General features: G+C 45.8%; 1 protein-coding gene across 12 annotated transcripts in view; it reads right to left on the bottom strand.

Moving 5' to 3' along the window:
- Nucleotides 1-18,628, bottom strand: part of ZNF618 (zinc finger protein 618) — a 164,643-nt gene extending 146,015 nt beyond the window's left edge. For all 12 annotated transcript variants that reach the window (XM_045840104.1, XM_045840106.1, XM_045840105.1 and 9 more), the window contains exon 1: nucleotides 18,485-18,628. In XM_045840104.1, coding sequence (XP_045696060.1) covers nucleotides 18,485-18,517 — 33 coding nt within the window. In that variant the 5' untranslated portion in view covers nucleotides 18,518-18,628. The remainder of the gene's footprint in view (nucleotides 1-18,484) is intronic.
- Nucleotides 18,629-19,503: the final 875 nt, after the last annotated feature.

Genomic DNA, 19,503 nt, shown 5'->3' with positions numbered 1-19,503 from the left:
GCTTCAAAATTTCTTTTCCTATTTTCCTCCTCTAAAACCTAGGTGCATCTTATGGTCCAAACAATATGGTAATATTTGTGTAAATAACTGATACAGGGTTAAACATGAAGTTAACAGATATCATCATGGAGAGGTACAGAATTGTGGAGTCTTTTTTCTGTATATAGTCTAGGTTTTTTTCATTGAATGTGAACCCCATTCACAACAAAGTCAATGACACACTTTTTAAAGAATTTACCCAATTTATTGTCCAAGTCAACAGAGGTTGCTAGAGACTATGACCAATAAATACCCCCAACAGAACAGGCTATGTGGAAATGTGTTCGACTAATGTCCAAAGGGGATGGTTTTAAAATATCAGAGTATTTTATATATGAAGATGTTCTTTACAGTGTAATTTTATGAGAAAAATGAGAACCAACCTAAATGTTAAATAAACTATGTTCGGCCCTGGCTGGGTGGCTCAATTGGTTGGAGCATTATCCCATATACCAAAGGGCTGCAGGTTTGATTCCAGGTCAGGGCACATACCTAAGCTGACTAAGGGTCTGATTTCTGGTCCTAGTGTATAAGGAGGCAACCAATCGATGTTTCTCACGTTGATGTAGCTCTCTCTCTTTCTCTCTCTCTCCCTCTCTGACCAAACCTTTCCTATCTCTCTAAAGTCAATAAATATATATATCCTTGCATGAGGATTAAAAAAAACTATGTTCATTCTCTTCTGTGAATATCATGCAGTTTTGAAAAAATAATTAGGAAGACAAAGACAGAAGGTTTGAAAAAGCAGTAGGCAAAAACTCAGATATATTATGATTCAAATAATAAAAATGTTTATAAAATAACTAGGAGGAAATGCACCAAATTTTAATAGTGAATATAAGGGGTCTAGAATGGATTCAGCACTATCTTTTTACTTCCTTATTTTCTGATTTTTCTGTAGTATCCTTAGTTTAATTATTTAAAATTAATTTATTAAAACAAATGTCAGCATACATCTAACTGTGGCCAGGGAATAATCCATTTAATAAATCCTGTTTCAGATAAGCCATGACTGTGGCTTCCCATGCAATTCCACCAGAACAGACTAGCACCACTCTGTGCCAGGTGCAGTAGAGGCAGAGCGTGTGTATGGTCCCGAAGGAAAGACCTCCATGTACCCACGAGACATGGAACGCTGTTCAAGGAGGCCCATAGGCTTTGAGGCAGGACAAACCTAGGCTCCAAACTCCACGCTCCCACTTTACAGACACAGTAAATGAAAGCACCAATGAGCCACCTAGAGCAAGTGACCCAACTCACTGAGTCTGTTTCCGTAGCTCTAATGGCCCTGAGCCCACTCTGGGTAGCAAGGAGTCTATGCAGGGAAGGAGGAGCTCACCGGAAAAACTGCCCCAACTTGGTGAGCGCCATATGTGACGATTTATATGCTATTTTATAAGTCTGTTCTTAAGACATAATTCTAGTGTTACTGTTTAGTTTAAGGTGATCAAATTAAAAAGCATGATACCTGTACACCTAGGGAAATGTAACAGAGTCCAGAAACAGACATAAGGATGTGGCAATTTAATATAAGATGACGATGGCATTTCAAGAGTTAAAGATGGATCATTCAGTTATTGGTTGACCATTCAAGTACAGCAAGTAGCTCGCCATTTGGGGAAAAAAAAAAGAGCCTGATCCTTATGTCCCTCCTGGAAAGCAAATACATTCCAGACAGATAAACAATTTAGATGTAAGAAAACAAAACTTATACAAAATCACAGAAGACATGAGGATATCTTTATAAATTCTTTGTTTTATTCCCAGGGACTGAATGTTAGAAACAACTCTACTATGAGGACTCATCACACACTTCTTGCACGGAATACAGGCACGAGGATTTCTTGAGCGTACAGGAGTGCCCCTCATCTGCGGTTTCACTTTCCAGTTTCAGTTGCCCACAGTCAACCGGCGAAAACATTAAATGGAAAGTTCTAGAAATAAACAACTCATAAGTTTGAAATTGCATGCCATCCTAAGCAGTGTGACAACATCTCGAGGGCCCGCTCCATCCCGCCCAGGAGGTGAGTACGTCCAGGTTGTATATACCACCCGCCCATTTGCCACTGCGTAGCCTTCTGGGTCATCAGGTCACCTGCCGTGGCACTGCAGGACTGGTGCTCAAGTTACAATTATTTTACTCAGCATTAGTCACAAAGTTCAAGTACGGATGCTGGCAATTCAGGTATGCCAGAGAGAAGCCATAAAGTGCTTCCTTCAGGTGAAAAGGTGTGTATGTACAGGGGAAAGAGCATGTAAAGGGTTTGGTGCCACCGTGGTTTCAGGCATCCATTGGGGGTCTTGGAATGTATCCCTGCCAAATGAAGGATGACTACTTATGTTCCTAGACGACAAACTTTTGATTTGTTAGCCTACATAAATGTTTAACTTTTAAAAATCCCCTTAACCACTTTAAGTGTACAGTTCAGGAGTGCTCAGTACAGTCTCAGTGCTGTGTGACAGATCTCTAGAAATCTCTCGTCTTGCAGAGCTGAAGCCGTACACCCACCGAACAACATCTCCCCACCCCCTGGTCCCCTGTCAACCATCATTCTCCTTTCTGTTTCTAAGAGTCACACTGCTGTACCCACCTCATGTGAGTGGAATCAGACAGGACGTGCCTTTTTGTGACTGGCTTATCTCGCTTAGCACCATGTCCCCAAGGTTCAGCCACATTGTAGGGCATAAAAAAAGGATTCCCTTCTTTTTTAAGGCTGAATAATTTTCCATTTTATGTATATACCACATTTTGTTAATCTATTCATTTCTTTTTCTAAGATTTTATTTATTTTTAGAGAGAGGGGGAAAGGAGGGAGAAAGAGAGGGAGAGGAATATCGATTGGTTTCCCCTCACACACCCCCAATCCGGAACCTGGCTCACAACCCAGGCATGCGCCCTGACCAGGAATCGAACCAGCGACCCTTTGGTTTGCCAGACAGCACTCAATCCACTGAGCTACACCAGCCAGGACTCTGGTCATTTATTAATGGACACGAGTTACTTCTACCTCTTGGCTATTGTAAATAATGTTGCAATAAATATAGGTGAACAAATACCTCTTTGAAATCCTTCTATGAATTCTTTTGGATATACACCCAAAAGCAAGATTGCTGATCATATCGTAATTTTGTTTTTTATTTTTTGAGGAACTATTTTCCATAGCAGCTACACCAAACAGTACTCATGGTTCTAACTTCTCCACATCCTGGCCAATACCACTTACGTTCAGCTTTTGTGTTTGATAGCACCATCCTAACGGGTGTGAGATACCATCTACTGTGGCTTTCAATCTCTCCGACTATTAGTAACGTTGAACATGCTTCCACATGCTTGTCGGTCATTTGTGCATCTTCTTTAGACAAGTACCTGTGCAAGAGCTCTGCCCATTTTTTAAGTAATCGGGTTATTTTGTTGTCATTCAGTTGTATGTAGGAGTTCTGCCTGTATTCTGAAAATCATCAAATATATGATTTGAATACATTCTCTCCCATTCTGTAGGCAGCCTTTTTTCGCTATCAGTTCTTAGTGTGGCAAAGTCTTTTAAAGCCTTACACCAAAATAATAGAGACAGACTCCAAAACACAAAAACGTACACATTTTATTTGACCACTACCACCACTAGATGACATTAACAAAGTTAAAAAAAATAACTCTAGTGAAAAATACCTGGAACCTAAATGACAAAGAGTCAATATCTATAAAATTCAAAGAGCCTGGAAAACAAATAAAGGAAAAGATAAGCACCCCCAAGAGAAAAAAAGGGCAAAATGCTCAAACAGGAGATTCACAAAAGAAGAAATGCAAGTGGCTAATAAAAACATACCAATAGCTGTTTGATTGCATTCGTTTGCCCACTGGGACATCAAAGATGCAGAACACTGGTGATGCAAGGCGATGCCACCACGTGTAAGAGGAGCACCGGCGATCTCCGAGCAGAAACACAGTCCACGCCACCTGAGCAAGGGGACCGCCGAGCAGCTCAGCGCTCAGCCTTCTCGAGGTGAAGCTATGGAGGTTGCCATAACAGCGAGACACGCTGTGTATACAGATTAGAACTAACCCAAACCCAACAGGGCAATGAATGTTGGGATACATGTATATATAAACATGAATGAATAGATACACATATATACACATACACACATATATTCATTCATACGTACTGATGAAGAAAGAGATCCATGAGTTGAAAAAGAAAAAGAGAAAGCAGTCTACAGAGCAGCACGTAGAACCCACTCCCATTTGTATAAAACTATAATCATACATATTTAAGTATCGAAGAGGAGGCTTGCCTCAAGTTCACCAAAATGTGAACACTGGTTATTTCTTTACCATAGGGTTTTGGGTGATTTCTTTTTTTTTTAAATAAGCATATGTTTCCATACTGCTTGGAAGTTTTTGTAATGAATGTGTTATTTTAATAAATCAGAAAATTTTTTTAGTTGGAAAAAAAAGACAGAGAGAATCAGCTCTTGGACAGCTGTTTCGTGGGGTCAGGAAGTCCTGAGTTCAAGTTCTAGCTCTGACACTAACAAGCTGAATGACCTCGGGCCAGTTATTTAGCTTCTTTGTGTCCTAGATCCCTGTAAAACAGAGAGGATGATAATTCCATGCCATGGAGTTAGTTTGAGGGTAAGGGGACTAACAGTGAGTAGGTTCTCAATAAATATCATTCTCGTCCTCCCATTTGAGCTCATTACTAGAAGAACTTACCTATATTTGTCACATATTAGGTACCCAAAACGTGTCGGGTAATTGAAGGAGATAGATGAATGGGATGGGTGGATGGACAGATGGTCATAAGGAAAGACAGACATCTACAGGATGGGAAGATAAAATGGGTGGATGGGGGGTGGGTAGAGAGAGGGATGGACAGCTGAACAGCTAGACAGACAGACTGATGGGCAGACAAACGTATGGACAGTATTTCCCAAAGAGGACCCCATGAACATATATCCAACCCCACGTGTTCAACATGAGGCTGGCACAGCTCCATAGAGAACTGGGGGTCACGTCTCTCCTCTGAACTGAGGTACGTCTTTGTAATCGCCTCAACCCACAGACTGCGGTAGAAGTTAAGTCATGCTGGATTCTCTCCCTCAGAACACGCAGTTTGGAGCCTCACAGCGCCATACAGAAGTCAGGCCATGCATGCAGCCTCCGTGCTGGAGAGCACATGGATACAGATACAGATGGACGGATGGACACCCGAGGAACTTCAGCTGTTCACGTCTTCCAAGCTTTCAGCATCACATATGAGAGCAGAGAAGACAGTAAGATGACCCAGCCAGACCCACCATATAACCACAACCACAGGGAGACCCTAAACAGACCAACCCACTGAGCTCCTCCCAGGTTCCTGACCCACGGAAACCATGAGACAATAAGCAATTATTGTCGTCTTAAGCCGCTAAGTTTCGGGGTGATCTGGCGCAAGGCAACAACCATCTAACACAGACGGTGAGACAAGCGTGTGGGGGTGGGAGGGTGGAGCAGTGCTGAGGGGACGACTGCTCCTCGAGGAGCCCTGGAGATCAGCACATCTTGTACCAACACGAGGCCCTGCACACCTCTCTCGTCCGTTCCAACGGCCGCTGGCTCACCTCCCGATTCCTAGCCTTGCTCACCTCGGCTATTTATCCACGCTACTTCTAAAAACCCACCCTCCAACTCCAACTCTGAGTAATCAATTGTCCTACCGCCCCCAGACAAATTATCAGCACATGCTTCCTGAGATCACCTAATCCAAGCCCCTATTGGACAGGAGGAGAAACTGAGGCCCCCAGAAGAGAAAATGAATTACCCCAAACCGTGGCTGAGTCATGAGCAGGGCTCCAACTGGAGGTCCAGGTTACTCTCCTCCAGCAGCCTGGGGGCTCCAGGATCCCGAGTTTGCGTGCTGCCTCCGCCACTCCACCGCCTGTGACGGCAGTCCCATCAGGGCAGCGAGCGATGCCACAGGCCCTGGCTGGGACTTGCCAGAGCGCTTGGCTGCAAGCATCCCTTACATCTGTCTGGGCATAAATTTGCATTCTGAATCCAGGAGGCACCGATTCCAAGTATGTCAAATGTAATTAATTACAGCAAACCTTCTGCAACTGTTTTCAAATGCGGTATTCAAGGCTCTGTGCACAGGAAACACACAACCCGCTCGTCTGGGTGGGGCGCTGCTGGGCGCTGCTGGGAGCCGGGGCATAAGGGCCTGGGAGCCCGGACTGCAGCCCTGCGGAGTGGGGAGGCCAACTTCCCAAGACACACCACTTCACTACAAACCCCTCAGGGCGCCGGCGGAGCATCTGAAGGGCCTGGACCCAAGTCCCAGCCCAATCACCGACTGCACACCTGGTGCAAGTTGTTCCTCAACTATAAAACGGGGATGGCCATCTTAAAGGCATCTCTGCTCTCGGGTCTGGTGCCAGGGCTTGAAAGACTCAAAGGGGTATATTGTCAGCCAGCTTTCGGTGACTATCTGAACTTGAATCCAACCGCCACTGATTAGCCGTGTAATCTTCCTCTCACCTCTGAATCTCAATACCCTCATATGTAAAACAAAACAAACAAACAAAACCCTAGTCTCCAGGCTGATTAAATGAGATAATAGATGTTAAATGCTTAGCCCAGCGCCAGGAGTATAATAAACACTCGGTAAATGGGGAATGACTAGAGTTCAAGGCAGAAACATTCTATTTTGCAAAAGATCAAGTGAAATACATGAGAACCCTACACATCAGCCTTTGGACAGAAAGCATTCCCGATTAAAAAATCAAAATTTGTAAGGCTGAATTTCTAGCACACGGCTCAAACCCCTTTCAAAGCACCAAGCACAGAAGAAGTGGGCTGTAAAGTTAGAGACCCGGGTTCCAGTGAGCTCTGCTGCTCCCCCTGGGGCTAGCCGCCCGCTCCAGTCTCTCTACCAGGTGAGCGTTCACGGTTGCCACCCACCCTGCCCACCCTACGTGCTCAGCCCACTATGGCAGTGTGCCCTCTGGGTCTTCCAGAAGCCCTGCCTCCCAAATCATCACAGAGAACAGACACACCTTCCCAACAGAATAGCTTCCAGGCCCCCCAGGACCCCAAAGCCATAGTCCCTAACGGGACCTGGGTTTCTATTCCCTGCACGGTGCTCTCTTTCAGAAACACCCCAGTTAAAACCCAAAGACGTTGCAGAAAACAGATTTTGAAATTTTTTGGCAAGCGGAGAAACTGTTGGGGGTAATCTTTTAGATTTGTTCTTGCTGGCCTTGTTGGACTCACTTTCTTCCTTCCTAAGTGTTTAATTAATGTTTAGGGGAATGGATGAGCAAAGTGGGAAAGAGCTTAAACTGCCTCCCGAATTACTGCTCATCTCAGTCTCTCCCTCCTTCCCTCCGTCTCTCTCTCCTTCCCCTCTCCACCTCTCCCCCCACCCTGTGTCTTTCAGAAATTCCCATCACCCCCTCACTCCAACCACCCAGTTATAGTGATGCCTACACCACTGATCATCCTTCCTTCTCAATCCCAGACTGAGTCCTGCAGTCTGTCCCGCTCGTTACCTGGTGGAGCCGCTGTGTGTCTCTGAGCAAGTCATTCCCCCTCTCTGAGGGGAACAGGTTGGCTCCAACCCACACAGTCCGAGAGGAATATAACAGAAGCACAACAGGGAATTTCAAGTTTTCTAGTCACCTCGTTGTTAAAAATAAAAAGTTAAACAGTGAAATTCATACTAATAATGTATCTTATTTAAACCCACTATATAAGATGTTATTTCAACCTGTCATCAATATTTTAAAAAATTACTACTGAGATCCTTTCCATTCTTTATTTTTTTTCCCTACGAAGCCCATAAAAAGCAGTGTCGACTTGACATTTACAGCACGTCCCAATCCAGGGTGGCCGCCGTTCAACAGCGAAGAGACCTGTGCCTCACGGTCACTACTGCGTACCGGCCGGCACACGTTCAGATAATCCCTGGTCACCTCTGGAGCGCTAGACTCCTCTGACCCAAAACGGAGACAAGCGCCACGGCAAAGTCCACCTCAGGCCAGCAGCAGCCCCCCAGGGAAGCTTCTCTTCCCTGCTGCTTCATTTCAGGCCAGTTTCAGTTTTATTCCAGATCAGTTTCACTTTCTGCGTTTCCAGCACACATTATAAGAAACACCCATATACACACACTTACATTTTTAGAGTTATTTTTCCCAATTGATGACATTACCAAAAAAAAAAAAATTTTTTTTCCCAGCATCCAAAAATGCCTTCACCTGTTCTCCCCGGGTATTCCAAGTGCCCTGTCTACGCCCAGCTGGCTCACAGAACTCGGAGCCCAGAATAAAACAGAACGCAAATTCTCCGCAAAACTTCTCCCTATGAAAACTCACATCCATAATTCTCTACAGTAGTCTTGGGGCTGGTGGGGATTTGTCTGGCAGAGGCTCAAAGCTGAGAGGTAGGAATGGCTCAGCCCTCAGGCGTGCTGTCTTGGACAATAACACATCCAGTGCGCCGGCCAAAACAGCTACTGACTTTAAGTGTTACCAGCAAGCCCGGGGGCTTACCGGGGGGGACACTAGGGCCTCCTCCGCCCTACAGGGGTCATTTCCATCCATGGGGGAGACAGCAGGTTTTGCTTCTCCCTGGGAGTCCCCCTGCCCCACAGACAACCCCCCACCACCCTCACCCCAGGACCAGGGCTGGCCCCTGGGAATCAAGGATTTCAGCCCTGACACGGAGCTCACTTCACTAGAAAGCAGGTTTTCCTGTGTTTTCGAAGGCAGACTGGGGAGCCAAGCACCACCTGACTCCATGTACTCTCCTTAGCTTATATATGAAGCTTCCTTCTGCTTTGTCAGCCAAAATATTTATATCCTTTTTCTGCCGACTCAATGTGGTCCTCACCTCGGCCTCCCTCCTTTCCCTTTTAAGAAAAGAAAGGAGTTGTCGCCACCAACGTGTCTCTCCAGGCCTTCATTTCGCTGTTCATGCAGCACTCCAGAGTCCGCTGCGATCATGATGCCTGCAGGAAGCCTGGGAGGGGTTCATGGGTGGTGGACTGCTCTCCCACTTCACAGACCGACAAACAGAGGGTGTGTCAGTGGGCCCAACACCGGTGCCTCTCGGTGCCGGGCAGGTCACACGTGTGGCTGAAGTGGGAGCAGGGTGGGAACTGATCAAACAGGAGAGCACATACCCCGTGAAGGTCTAAAACTTCCAAAGTTTTTAAACCTTAGACCAACGTCCAATTTGCCTTGTGGGCACCCATCTGTGACTCTGGGTTTAAACAATTTACCCAACAGAGCACTAACAATTAGCGCTAGTTACAGAAATGAACACGTGTTAAAAAAAAAAAAAAAACACATATTAGGGTGTCGGTTTCAAAAGCATTTTCAAATAGGTTATTTTATTTCATTCTTGGGAAAGATCATTCCATCCCATTTCCCAGATGCAGAACAAAGACTGAGTGACTGAGAGACTGGTCTGTGGACTTACAGTATGCGAAACAGCAAACTTAGGGCAAACCCAGGCAAGACACCATCCAGGAACCCCAGGGCCTGCCTCACCCCTATGACGCGTCCTCCACACTATAGCAGTGTACAAGGGACAGCGCCCACCCCACCCAGTGGCCCAGCCACCAGTATCTCCCCTTTTGAAACCTGATCACTCCGGGATCAGGCAGAGAAGCAGGTCATCCAGCCCTGCTTTGATGACAGCCCCGAGGGTATCTAATTATAACAGTCAGGAGCCTCTATTTCTCAAGACCAAATTAACTTTAATTCCTTTTGACACAATGTATGTGCAAATAGTAGGGAGAAAGCATTGCAAAATCCGAGGCTGGAAGTTCCACCTCTGCCTATTCACCGAGGTTTGGGACAAGTAGCTACACCACACTTCTGAGAAAGAGGCAGACACTAGATCAGAAACAACAAATTGGCTTTACGTCCATCCCATGCTAAACACAGCTCACTGGTAGCATCATACAAAGGAGGATTCTGAGGCCACTGGCCAGACTCAGTGTGAAAACTCAATGCAGAAAACCGGCATGATCGATTAGCAATGTCTGCCACAGGTTTGGAAATAGGGAGCGGTGCCGTGTATGTTACTTAGTTACCATTCCTGGATTAGATGGCGGACAAATCACATACCGTAAATGAAAAGCACTTTGCCTACTACAAAGCTTTTCTCCTCACATCCCTCACAACGTTTTACAAGAATCTTGTGCCGTTCCCTGGATCATCATCATCATCATCACCTCTATCCCAACTTTACAGACAAGGAGAACAAGTGCAGGGAGATGAAGTGCTTTGGAAAAGGTCACGAAATGATCAAGAGTGGAGCCGAGAGAAGAGCCCAGCCTTGCCCCTGACCTTCAATCTGCTCATCCCACCCTTGGAAATGCCCAAACCTGTGTTCTGCTGCTGGCAGGCAGCCCGTGCACGCGCCTGTTCAGAAGGGCCACGGTTTACAAAGCGTCGCACCTTCCCTCCCACTGGCCTCGTACACCTTTTAGAGAAGCAAAGTTAGAAAAAGAAAGGGATGCTAACTCAGAGTTCCAGGAGCTTCTGCCCAAGGTGAAGTCCTGCTTCACTGGACAGGTGGAGAAGCCAAGCCCAGAAGTAAGTGAGGTTAATACACACACACACACACACACACACACACAACTGGAGATTCCTAATGTCACAATCTACCCCACCAGGAACATGACGAGATACTCTATTCCCTCAATTCCAAGATGCTAGATACACCATCGATTTGGTAACAGCTTTTTGAGAAGAAAAAAATAAGAAGGAGAAACAGTGTGCTAACAGAGCACATCCATTGTAACACACACCCCAGTTTCAGAAACGGGAGCATATGGGAACATGACCACTGAGGAATAAGGTCTCCCTCAAACTGGGCTCCTGTGCTCACTTGCTGAGCTGATCCACACATTAAGTGTTAAAAATGGCAGTGTTTTATAAAACTTACCAAAAAAAGATTAAGCAAATAAACAGAATGTTCTCAGCTTTCTCCCATAAATTTCCCTTCATCTCTGGCATCTGCAAAACAGAAACCAACCAAAGACGGGGTCTGGCTGCACATCAAATCACACAGTTGGTTACTTTACGTTGAAGGGGCCCACGTGCCTTGCGGGTTCTGCAGACGGCCCCTTAGCCTTCAGGTCCTGGGCCCGCGCCCGAGAAGACCGGCTCCCAGAGGAAACACAGAGGACTGTCCAGCCCCTGCCACCTCAAGGCTGCCCCCATTTCCACCTCCTCAGAAACGCGGAGTGCCGTCCACCCCACCTGCAAGTCGGCCATCGGGATGTTGGTCCTAGATGGCCTCCAAGCCACTTAAACGAAATAGTTTCCACAGCAGAGTGAAGGGGGTAGGACTTTTTTTTTTTAAGATTTTATTGATTTATTTTCAGAGAAAGGAAGGGAAGGAGACAGGGAGAGAAATAACAATGTGTGGGTGCTTTTTTAAAAAAAATATTTATTTATTTTTAGAGAGGGAAGGGAGGGAGAAAGAGAGAGAGAAACATCAATGTGTGGTTGCTGGGGGCCGTGGCCTGCAACCCAGGCATGTGCCCTGACTGGGAATCGAACCTGCGATGCTTTGGTTCACAGCCCACACTCAATCCACTGAGCTACGCCAGCCAGGGGGGGTGAGAACTTTTTAAAAATTCCCCCAGACGTGTAAAGTCAAAGAAGTATTACTCCCATCCAACAAGCCCCCTCTGCTTTACCGTTCCCGGGGGAGCCGGCTCTAAGGAAAGGTGCTGTGTGGCTCCCTCATCCAACACAGGTGTTGACCAAATGGCCAAACCCAAAGTGGCCACCAACTCTTCACTGGACTCAAACCCTACTGATCCGAGCTACTTCCAAAAAATCAAATTAAGTCAGCAAAAATAGTTATGGAGCTGCAGCCCTGTGCCAGACCCTAAAATGAATAACCCATGATCTCTGCCCTCAAGGAACTCATGAGCTGGCTGGAGAAACAGAAATGCAACCAACCAGTTCTCATCTGAGTCCAGAGCATCTGGAAGCACCACGGAGTGGGGAGAGATGAACTCTACCCCGGGGAGGCTCGGGAGGGCTCCACAGGAGAGCGCGAGCAGGCGATCCCTGGGGGGTCTGATTTCTCATGGAGCAGAGAGGAAAGAGGGAAAGGGCACTAGAGACAGGAGGCCCAGCATCGGAAGAAGCTCAAAGTTGCACAGTTCCCCAGGATTAAGGTTTATGGCCTTTCAACACTGTGCCACGGGCTTTGAATCAAACCCAGAACTCATGGGAGGAGCTAGAGCATCCCTGGAATGAAATCATTGAGAACACCTTTGACAAGAAAGATGTGGAAGGCCCACAAGACATCTTGTCCTTGTCTGTCCTAAAGGACAACCGAAAAAGTACGCCTTTTCTGTTGTTACCTAACTTTGCCCGTTAAAGATAAGCCAAGAAGTTTTATTTGGGGGACTTGCTGTTATTGGGACTCAATCTCCCCAAAGTGTGGAGACACCCACTGGCCACTGGGTCAAGAGATAACTGACAGGTGTTGACCACCTTCCGAGGACCACTTTCTAAGGACTGGCTGGGTGTTTTCACAGGTGCCACTTTCTTGAACTATAAAACAACCCTTCAAGATCAAGATCATTACCCCCTTTTTTCCAGATGCAGAAGCTGCGGTTCCAAAACCAGAAGTGACTTCCCCAAAGCAATACAAAGCGAACAGTGCCACGAGGTTGGATTTCAGTCCCCAGTCTGGGTGACCACTTCACCAACTGAGTGAATGTCAGAAAATTTCTGTGCTTCTGACCTAAAGGCCTAGCCTGGGGAATTTCCTGGTGGTTTCATGTTTAGTTCAGAAATGAATTCCACTGACAAACCACCTTTGCCCTCTCTTCTTCCTCCTCCTGAACCCCAACCCTGGTCTTACTCACCTCCCGCCTTCTTTTCTCTTCATCCTTTCAGGCCAGACTTGACTTCAACCCTGCCTCCTACGACTGCCGCCTGCACTTCTCAACTTCAACAGCACGCCTGCTGAAGTTTCTAGCCATCATCTGTCATTTTAAACTTCAGCATTCTGGCCTAACCCTGGCAGAAGGCTGCTCTGGGACAAATAAAAGGGAAGTATGGACCACTTCAACCAGAAGAAGCTAAATGAATGAATGGGACTCATCACCACTATCAGCTGAAACGCCTCCCAAGCAGATAGGGCTCAGGAAGGAAGTCCCATCAACAAAACCAAGAGCTTTGAAAGATGCGTCACTAATTCCCTGAGGCCACCCAGTAACGACCAGATGGAACACTGATCTGACCCCGCGCTGACCGGTACAGAAGTCACTGGTCACGTGCAGCTGTTGAACCCAGGAAACGTGGCTAATCAGAAGAGACTTAACACGCCCCAAAGAAAGAATGTAAAATAGCACATTAATAATTATGTTAATGCATACTGAAATGATACTATTGTCAACATATTACAATTAACTTCATCTGTTCCTTTTTACATTTTTTAAAGGATTGCTAGAAAATTTAAAACTACATATGTGACTCATATGTAGTCTTATGAGGCTCAAGTCATATTTCTATTGGACGCCACTGGTCTATTTAAAAGATGAAGAGACTAACACCGCAATTCTGGAGGGTTTAGGAAGTGCATGCACACAAAAATACAGACACACACACAGAGTCTGTGTGAAATTTAAATGCAGCATAAACATGAACTCTAACTCCAGAAAGAGTCCTCTGGCGATCTGAAGTACAAGTGAGGAATAAAAGTAACTGTGACAGCTCTCCCTCCCACCAAGACAGGGATTCCAAGTGACTCAAAACCTCCTCTCCAGCAAGAAAATCTGGCAAAGACATGGCCTTCCCTCTAGCACCTGTCCTGCAGGTCTCATTCAAGGTCAACCAGCTGGGAGGCAAGCCTGACCACCACACAGCTTGAGACTTCACAGGTGGCTCTGAAGACAGGCTCCACCAGGGGACACACATGTGGCACAGGACACCTGCCCCACAGGGTTCACGCAGAAGTCAGCTAAGGTAACAGATGAGAAACTGGAGTACAGGCAGTCCAGTGTAACTGCGGCACATCATGGTGCATCACGCAGTCCACACCTTTCACACTCTTTCTAACCATGACTCACAGAGCAATTCCATTTCTTATCATGACAGGTTATCAGCAAGTATAAATAAAACAAAAGTTTCACCAGACAATGCTCACCTTCAGTATTGTGCTACACCTCTGCTGTTTGTGTTCCCTTGTATACTATTTTTTTGTGTGTTGATTGTGATGCACTAAATTGATTTTACAACCCACTGATGGGTCCTGACACAGCCTAGCCCGGGAATGGTTAATAAGAGGTACACTCCCCATTCTGGGATAGACACTGCACCCCTCTCTCCAGAATATGGGCGTGTGAATGTGACCTCAGAATCCTTCTCAACACAGCGATCCTGGCAGCTTGGAGTCAGAATCAGCGATGAAACCTACATATACATTATCGTTGCTCTGATCCCAAGCTCTCATTTTACAGATGCAAAAACTGAGGCTCAGAAAGAACAAATGATCTGGCCAAGGTCATACAGCAAGACCGTGAGAAAGCTGGGGCCCCTGTGAACCCACAAATGTACCTCACTTTACATCAGCAGAGAGGAGACATGACCAACACAAAATATTTCAAGGACACAGAAAAAATTCAAATTTCACCGTGACCATGAGAAGTCAGGCTTACACGTCCAGTGGAACAGAGCAAGGAAGTTCTTATCGCCCCACCAGGGAGATGAAGACAGGAGGCCTCTGAGGTCAGAGGAAACAGCATTCCAAGAGCCGAGTCAAAGGTGGGGGGGAAAAACTGTATCTGACAATGAAGGAGTTTTTAAAGTCTGTTTCTCAAATGAAACAAACCATGGGCTATTTATTTTCTAGGACCAGGGAGAGGTCAGCCTTCCACTGACCAGCCATCTTTGTTGCTTTCCTTCTGCAAAAGCAAGAGGCCTTGTTCAAGTTCACCACGGTGCAGGACTGAAGTATAAGCAAACCCTGTTTCCTCGCTGGGTCCAAAGTCAAGCTATAAAGCAGGCCCTTGAAATTTCAAACCTTATTAGAAAAAAAAAACCTCCTTAGGCAGAGAAGCAAAACATTAAGTAATAAGAGTCTCCACTGTGAAAGTGAGTTTAAATGATCTTTCACCAAAATAACTCAGCCCATCATCAAATTACCACCCCTCAAGTCCAATTTGCCAGATTTTTTGCCCAATATTCTAAGAGCGTGTGGTGAGCAGACATGGGCTAATAAAAATTAGCCCATAGATCCATTTCTGGTCACATTTCCACCTAAAATGGGAGGTGAAAGAGGCAAGGCCCAGGTCAGCTCTCAATCCTGAGAGACGCCAATAGAAACAAAAGAAAACTGACCCCGCCTCCAACAGTACCATCATGCACCTCTGTTTCCTCTACAACAAACATGATCAGAATAAACAATTTTTTTAAGGGAAAAACAGGTCTACAACACAAAAAAAATGATTTCCCATTTCTAGCCAGGAGTTCCCTTTAAAATGGAGACAACACAACAAAATTTCAGCAGAATGGAACGAAGGAATCTGAGTTGCGTGTCACGAGAGCCAGGACACACAAAGGGACAGGCTGCAATTATTTTTATTCCTTGCACCAGAAATAACCTGTTATCTACAACCCTGACTTTTTCTCAGATGCCTGGTAGGGGTGCCCACCTACCCTCCCCAGGCCAGGGCACAGCTCTCCTCTATCTCCTGCTAAACTCAGGCCTACTGTCTCTTGAGGCCACCGGAGTCCTTGGAAATTATAAATTCTTTGACCGTCCTAGACATCGGCCTAAATAATTCAACAGAAAAAAAAATTTTAATTATGCTACTTTAAAAAAAAAAAAAGCTCATTCCAAATATGTCAGAATGTGGCCAGTCAGCCCTGAAGGATTTTGTTACTAAAAAAATAAAATCTCCCAAATGCAACGGCGATGATGGGAAATGTCGAACCTCTGCCACTGTCAAATATATTTCACAGAATTCATATCCCCTTAGAAATCTGAATTTCTACAAAACAGGGTTGGGAATCCATGGACTGGGACTACCATTGCTTCCAAGACATCTATCTGGTGACTGGTGAAGGGGGAGCAGGGCCTCCTGCCCCAGCCCTGTGTGACACCCCCATCAACTCCTCACCCAAGACCCCATGCTGCAAATGCTGACAATATTCCACCCCCCCCTTTGGACAGAAAAATGAGAACTTTTTTTGTTTTTGTTTTTGGTTCAAAATCCCCAGCAAATTCAATCAGAGAGTAAATTCATCACAAATAACCTTCCAACTTTGGGTGGGTATCTTATTTTCACCTGTTAAATTTTAATTTGGTGAATATTTGTCTTCTAAAAAAATTTTTTTTTGTTTCACCTTCATTTGATCTATTTTAAGGCCAAAAAATACATCAAATGTTGTTTGAACATGTGCTTTCATGTTCCAATGCAAGAACCTTTGGGTTTGGCTTTTGTTTGTATTTTGATTTTTTCCTTCAAAAATAAAATTAAATTTTTATGCTAGAATCAATCAAATTGGTGTTTTACCTCATTTTTTCAGCAAAGTAAGTGTTCCAAAAGGGAAGGTGGATAAGAATCAGAATTTTCATCTCCTTCCTCTGTCCTTCCCTTTTTATCTTTCCTTCTTAAATTAGTAAAATTTGTGCTTCTAAAAAAAAATCACAAACACCCTAAAAAGATAAAGGCTAATGGATTTTTCTTCCCCTTTGAAAGTAATCAAATTTGTGGAATAAAAATAGCGAGTGTTAATAAACTACCAAGCCCAAATCACAATCAAAGAGGCCTGAAACCAATCTACATTTTTTTTAAATAATAAATTTTTCAAATTGGAAGAGTGAGCAAGCACAGAAAAGGGAAAATTTTCTTCCTCCAAGAATTCCTCAACCCTTGTCTTTATCAACTGATTCAGTTGTATGTCATAAAAAATGAGCTTCTGTGAATCCACTGTTAGTTTTTTCATAATAATGTTAATTATGCATATCTTATTTTAATGGCGGTCTCTCCTACAAATCTGTGGGCTACTCAATTTGTATAATGTAATGCATTTACGTTTTTTCTACTTAATATTGCTCAGAAAAGGTTTCTGACATTTTCTGAATAAAACAACAACAAAAAGAAATGCCTAGACCTTTCAGAAAACAAAATCAGAAAACACTCTTAATTATTCCATCAAAACAAAACAAAATAACACAAAACCCAACATACACATGGAAAAAATGAGAGGATTTCACTCTAACTTTTCCAGTTTCTGTTTTTCTTTAGAACCTTAGGATTTAAATGCAGTAAAATGTAAATGCAAAATTTAAAAAAAAAAAACACCTACAATTTCTGGGTGTGTCCAAAGCCAATATTTTAGGGTCTATTTTCTCTTTTAAATCCTTCCTTCTTGGAAATAGAAAAACTTAAATATTCCCAAATGGTGAAATTAGTCTTTTTTGCCCGCTAAGCTAAACAAGTTCCAAATTACAATGAAGTACAATTTCTAATTGCTTCATAAAGCCAATTTCTCCCAGTTTTCCCTAAACTCAACAATTTCCCTCCTTTCCTCATTCCAGTTAGTTTTTTTCTCAAACTAAAATGAGTTAGGCAACCAAATTGACTTTGGTTTTAGGAGGTTTTTTGCTTTCATCCCTTCAAACACTGAATTCATTCAAATTCCAGCTTAATTTTCATTTACATATTATCTGGATTTGGCTTCAGAAATAAAAATTGTCTTCATGTTCCTGGGAAGGTCAAAGTGAAAATTTTCACCTCAAAAAGGAAAAAAAAGAATCTCTTTCTCCACCACTGCCTTGTAGAGCAAACTTTTGAAAAAATAAGAAATAAAAAATATTTCTTTTCAATTTTAATTTCTTTTTTATTTACAAAATAGTATCCTCTAGGTGGCGTCATTTTAATGGGAAAAAACTACCGTTTGAAGAAAAATTAGAAAAAAAAATGAGAAAGCGAAATATGGCCTTAAAAAAAAAAGATTGTTGCAAAGATGGGGGTCCAGAGAGGAAAAACCTCCCGGGGGGTCATCAGGAACCCGGAGCGCTGAGAGGGTCAGGGGGAAATTGCAAATTTGGAGGGGAGGGGGGAGAGCTGGAAGGGGTTGCATTTTTGCAAAATGTGAATTGTCCAAACTGAAATGGCTGCTCTGTTCTCTCACCGCTTTGTTTTCTGGGCTCCGGTCCGAGCCCGGGGCCGGAGAGGGCGCCGAGTTGGGGGTCCGAAAAGACCCCATCGTCTCCCCCACCCTCCTCGCACCCCGCGGCGCCCGGAGGGGGGGCTATCCAGACCCTGACCCTCCCGTTAGTGCCCACAAAAAGCCCGCAAACGTGCCCAGGCACTTTGCATTTGGCAAATATTGCAATGAAGTGGCGCAGCGCCCCGGGCCCCGGGCCCCCGGGGTCCCCCGCGCAGTGCATGCCCCCGGCCCCCCGTCGTACCTGCGGAACCGCCGCGCCGCCCGGCTGGTTCATGGGTCCGTGCGGGAGGAGGCGGCCCCGGCGCGTCCTGCTCCTCCCGGGCCGGGCTGCTGGTGCGCGCACAATGCCGCCGCCGCTGCCGCCGCTGCCGCCGCTCCCTCCTCCGCCCGCCCCGCTCAGGCCGGGGGGGCGGGGGCGCTGGGGGCGCGCGGGGGGGGCGCCCGGCCCTCGCCCCCACCCCCGGCCCGCACCGGCCGCCGCCGCCGCCGCCGCCGCCGCCGAGCTGCCCCCCGCGGGGCCGCCGTCGCCCCCCGCCGCCCTGCCCGCCCCCCGGGCCGGCCTCGCCGCGCGGCCCGCGAGCTCCGGGCCTCGGCCTCCGCGCTGCCGGCCTCCGCGCCGCACACAAAGCCGGCCGGCCCCCGGGCACGCCGCTGCCACCCGCCCGCCAGCCCCGGGGCCGAGGCGCACCCGCCCCCCAAACTTTCCCGCGCCGCGCCCTGCCCTCCGCGCGCCCCCGGGGCCCGCCCCCCAGCGCCCTTCTGCCCTCCCCCCCTTCTGCAGCCCCTTGGAAAAGTCATTTTCACGTTGGAAAAAAAGTTTGGGGAGCCGCCTCTCAGTGGAACGCAAGGGGTTAATGGGAACTCTTCTACTCCCACTACCCACCCCCAAAAAGTCAAGATTGATTTTTTGAATAAACTTTGTAGAGCCGGCCTTATGGAAGAATCGGAAGGCTCCATGAAGGTATTTCTATTACCCCTGCCACTCCTCCAAAAAAATCCAATGTCATTTAAAAATAAAAGTTTGAAGAGCTGGCCTTATGTCAGACAAGAGGGGTTAAGGGGACTCTTTCTAGACCCCCAATCAGATTGGTTTTAAAAATAAATATTTGAGGAGCTGCTTTATAATCATATGAAATGCTGGGTGAGCACAGTATTTCTACCTACCCCAGTTAAAAAAAAAATTAAGAATGTCGATTTTAAAAATAAAAGTTTGAAGAAATGGCCCTATGTGAGAAAAGACAAGTTATAGGTTGAGGGGGG

This window comes from Phyllostomus hastatus, unplaced genomic scaffold (assembly GCF_019186645.2).
Source record: "Phyllostomus hastatus isolate PE091 unplaced genomic scaffold, TTU_PhHast_1.1 phas_contig_34, whole genome shotgun sequence".
Classification (NCBI taxonomy): Eukaryota; Metazoa; Chordata; class Mammalia; order Chiroptera; family Phyllostomidae; genus Phyllostomus; species Phyllostomus hastatus.
This window is presented reverse-complemented; position numbering and strand designations above follow the sequence as displayed.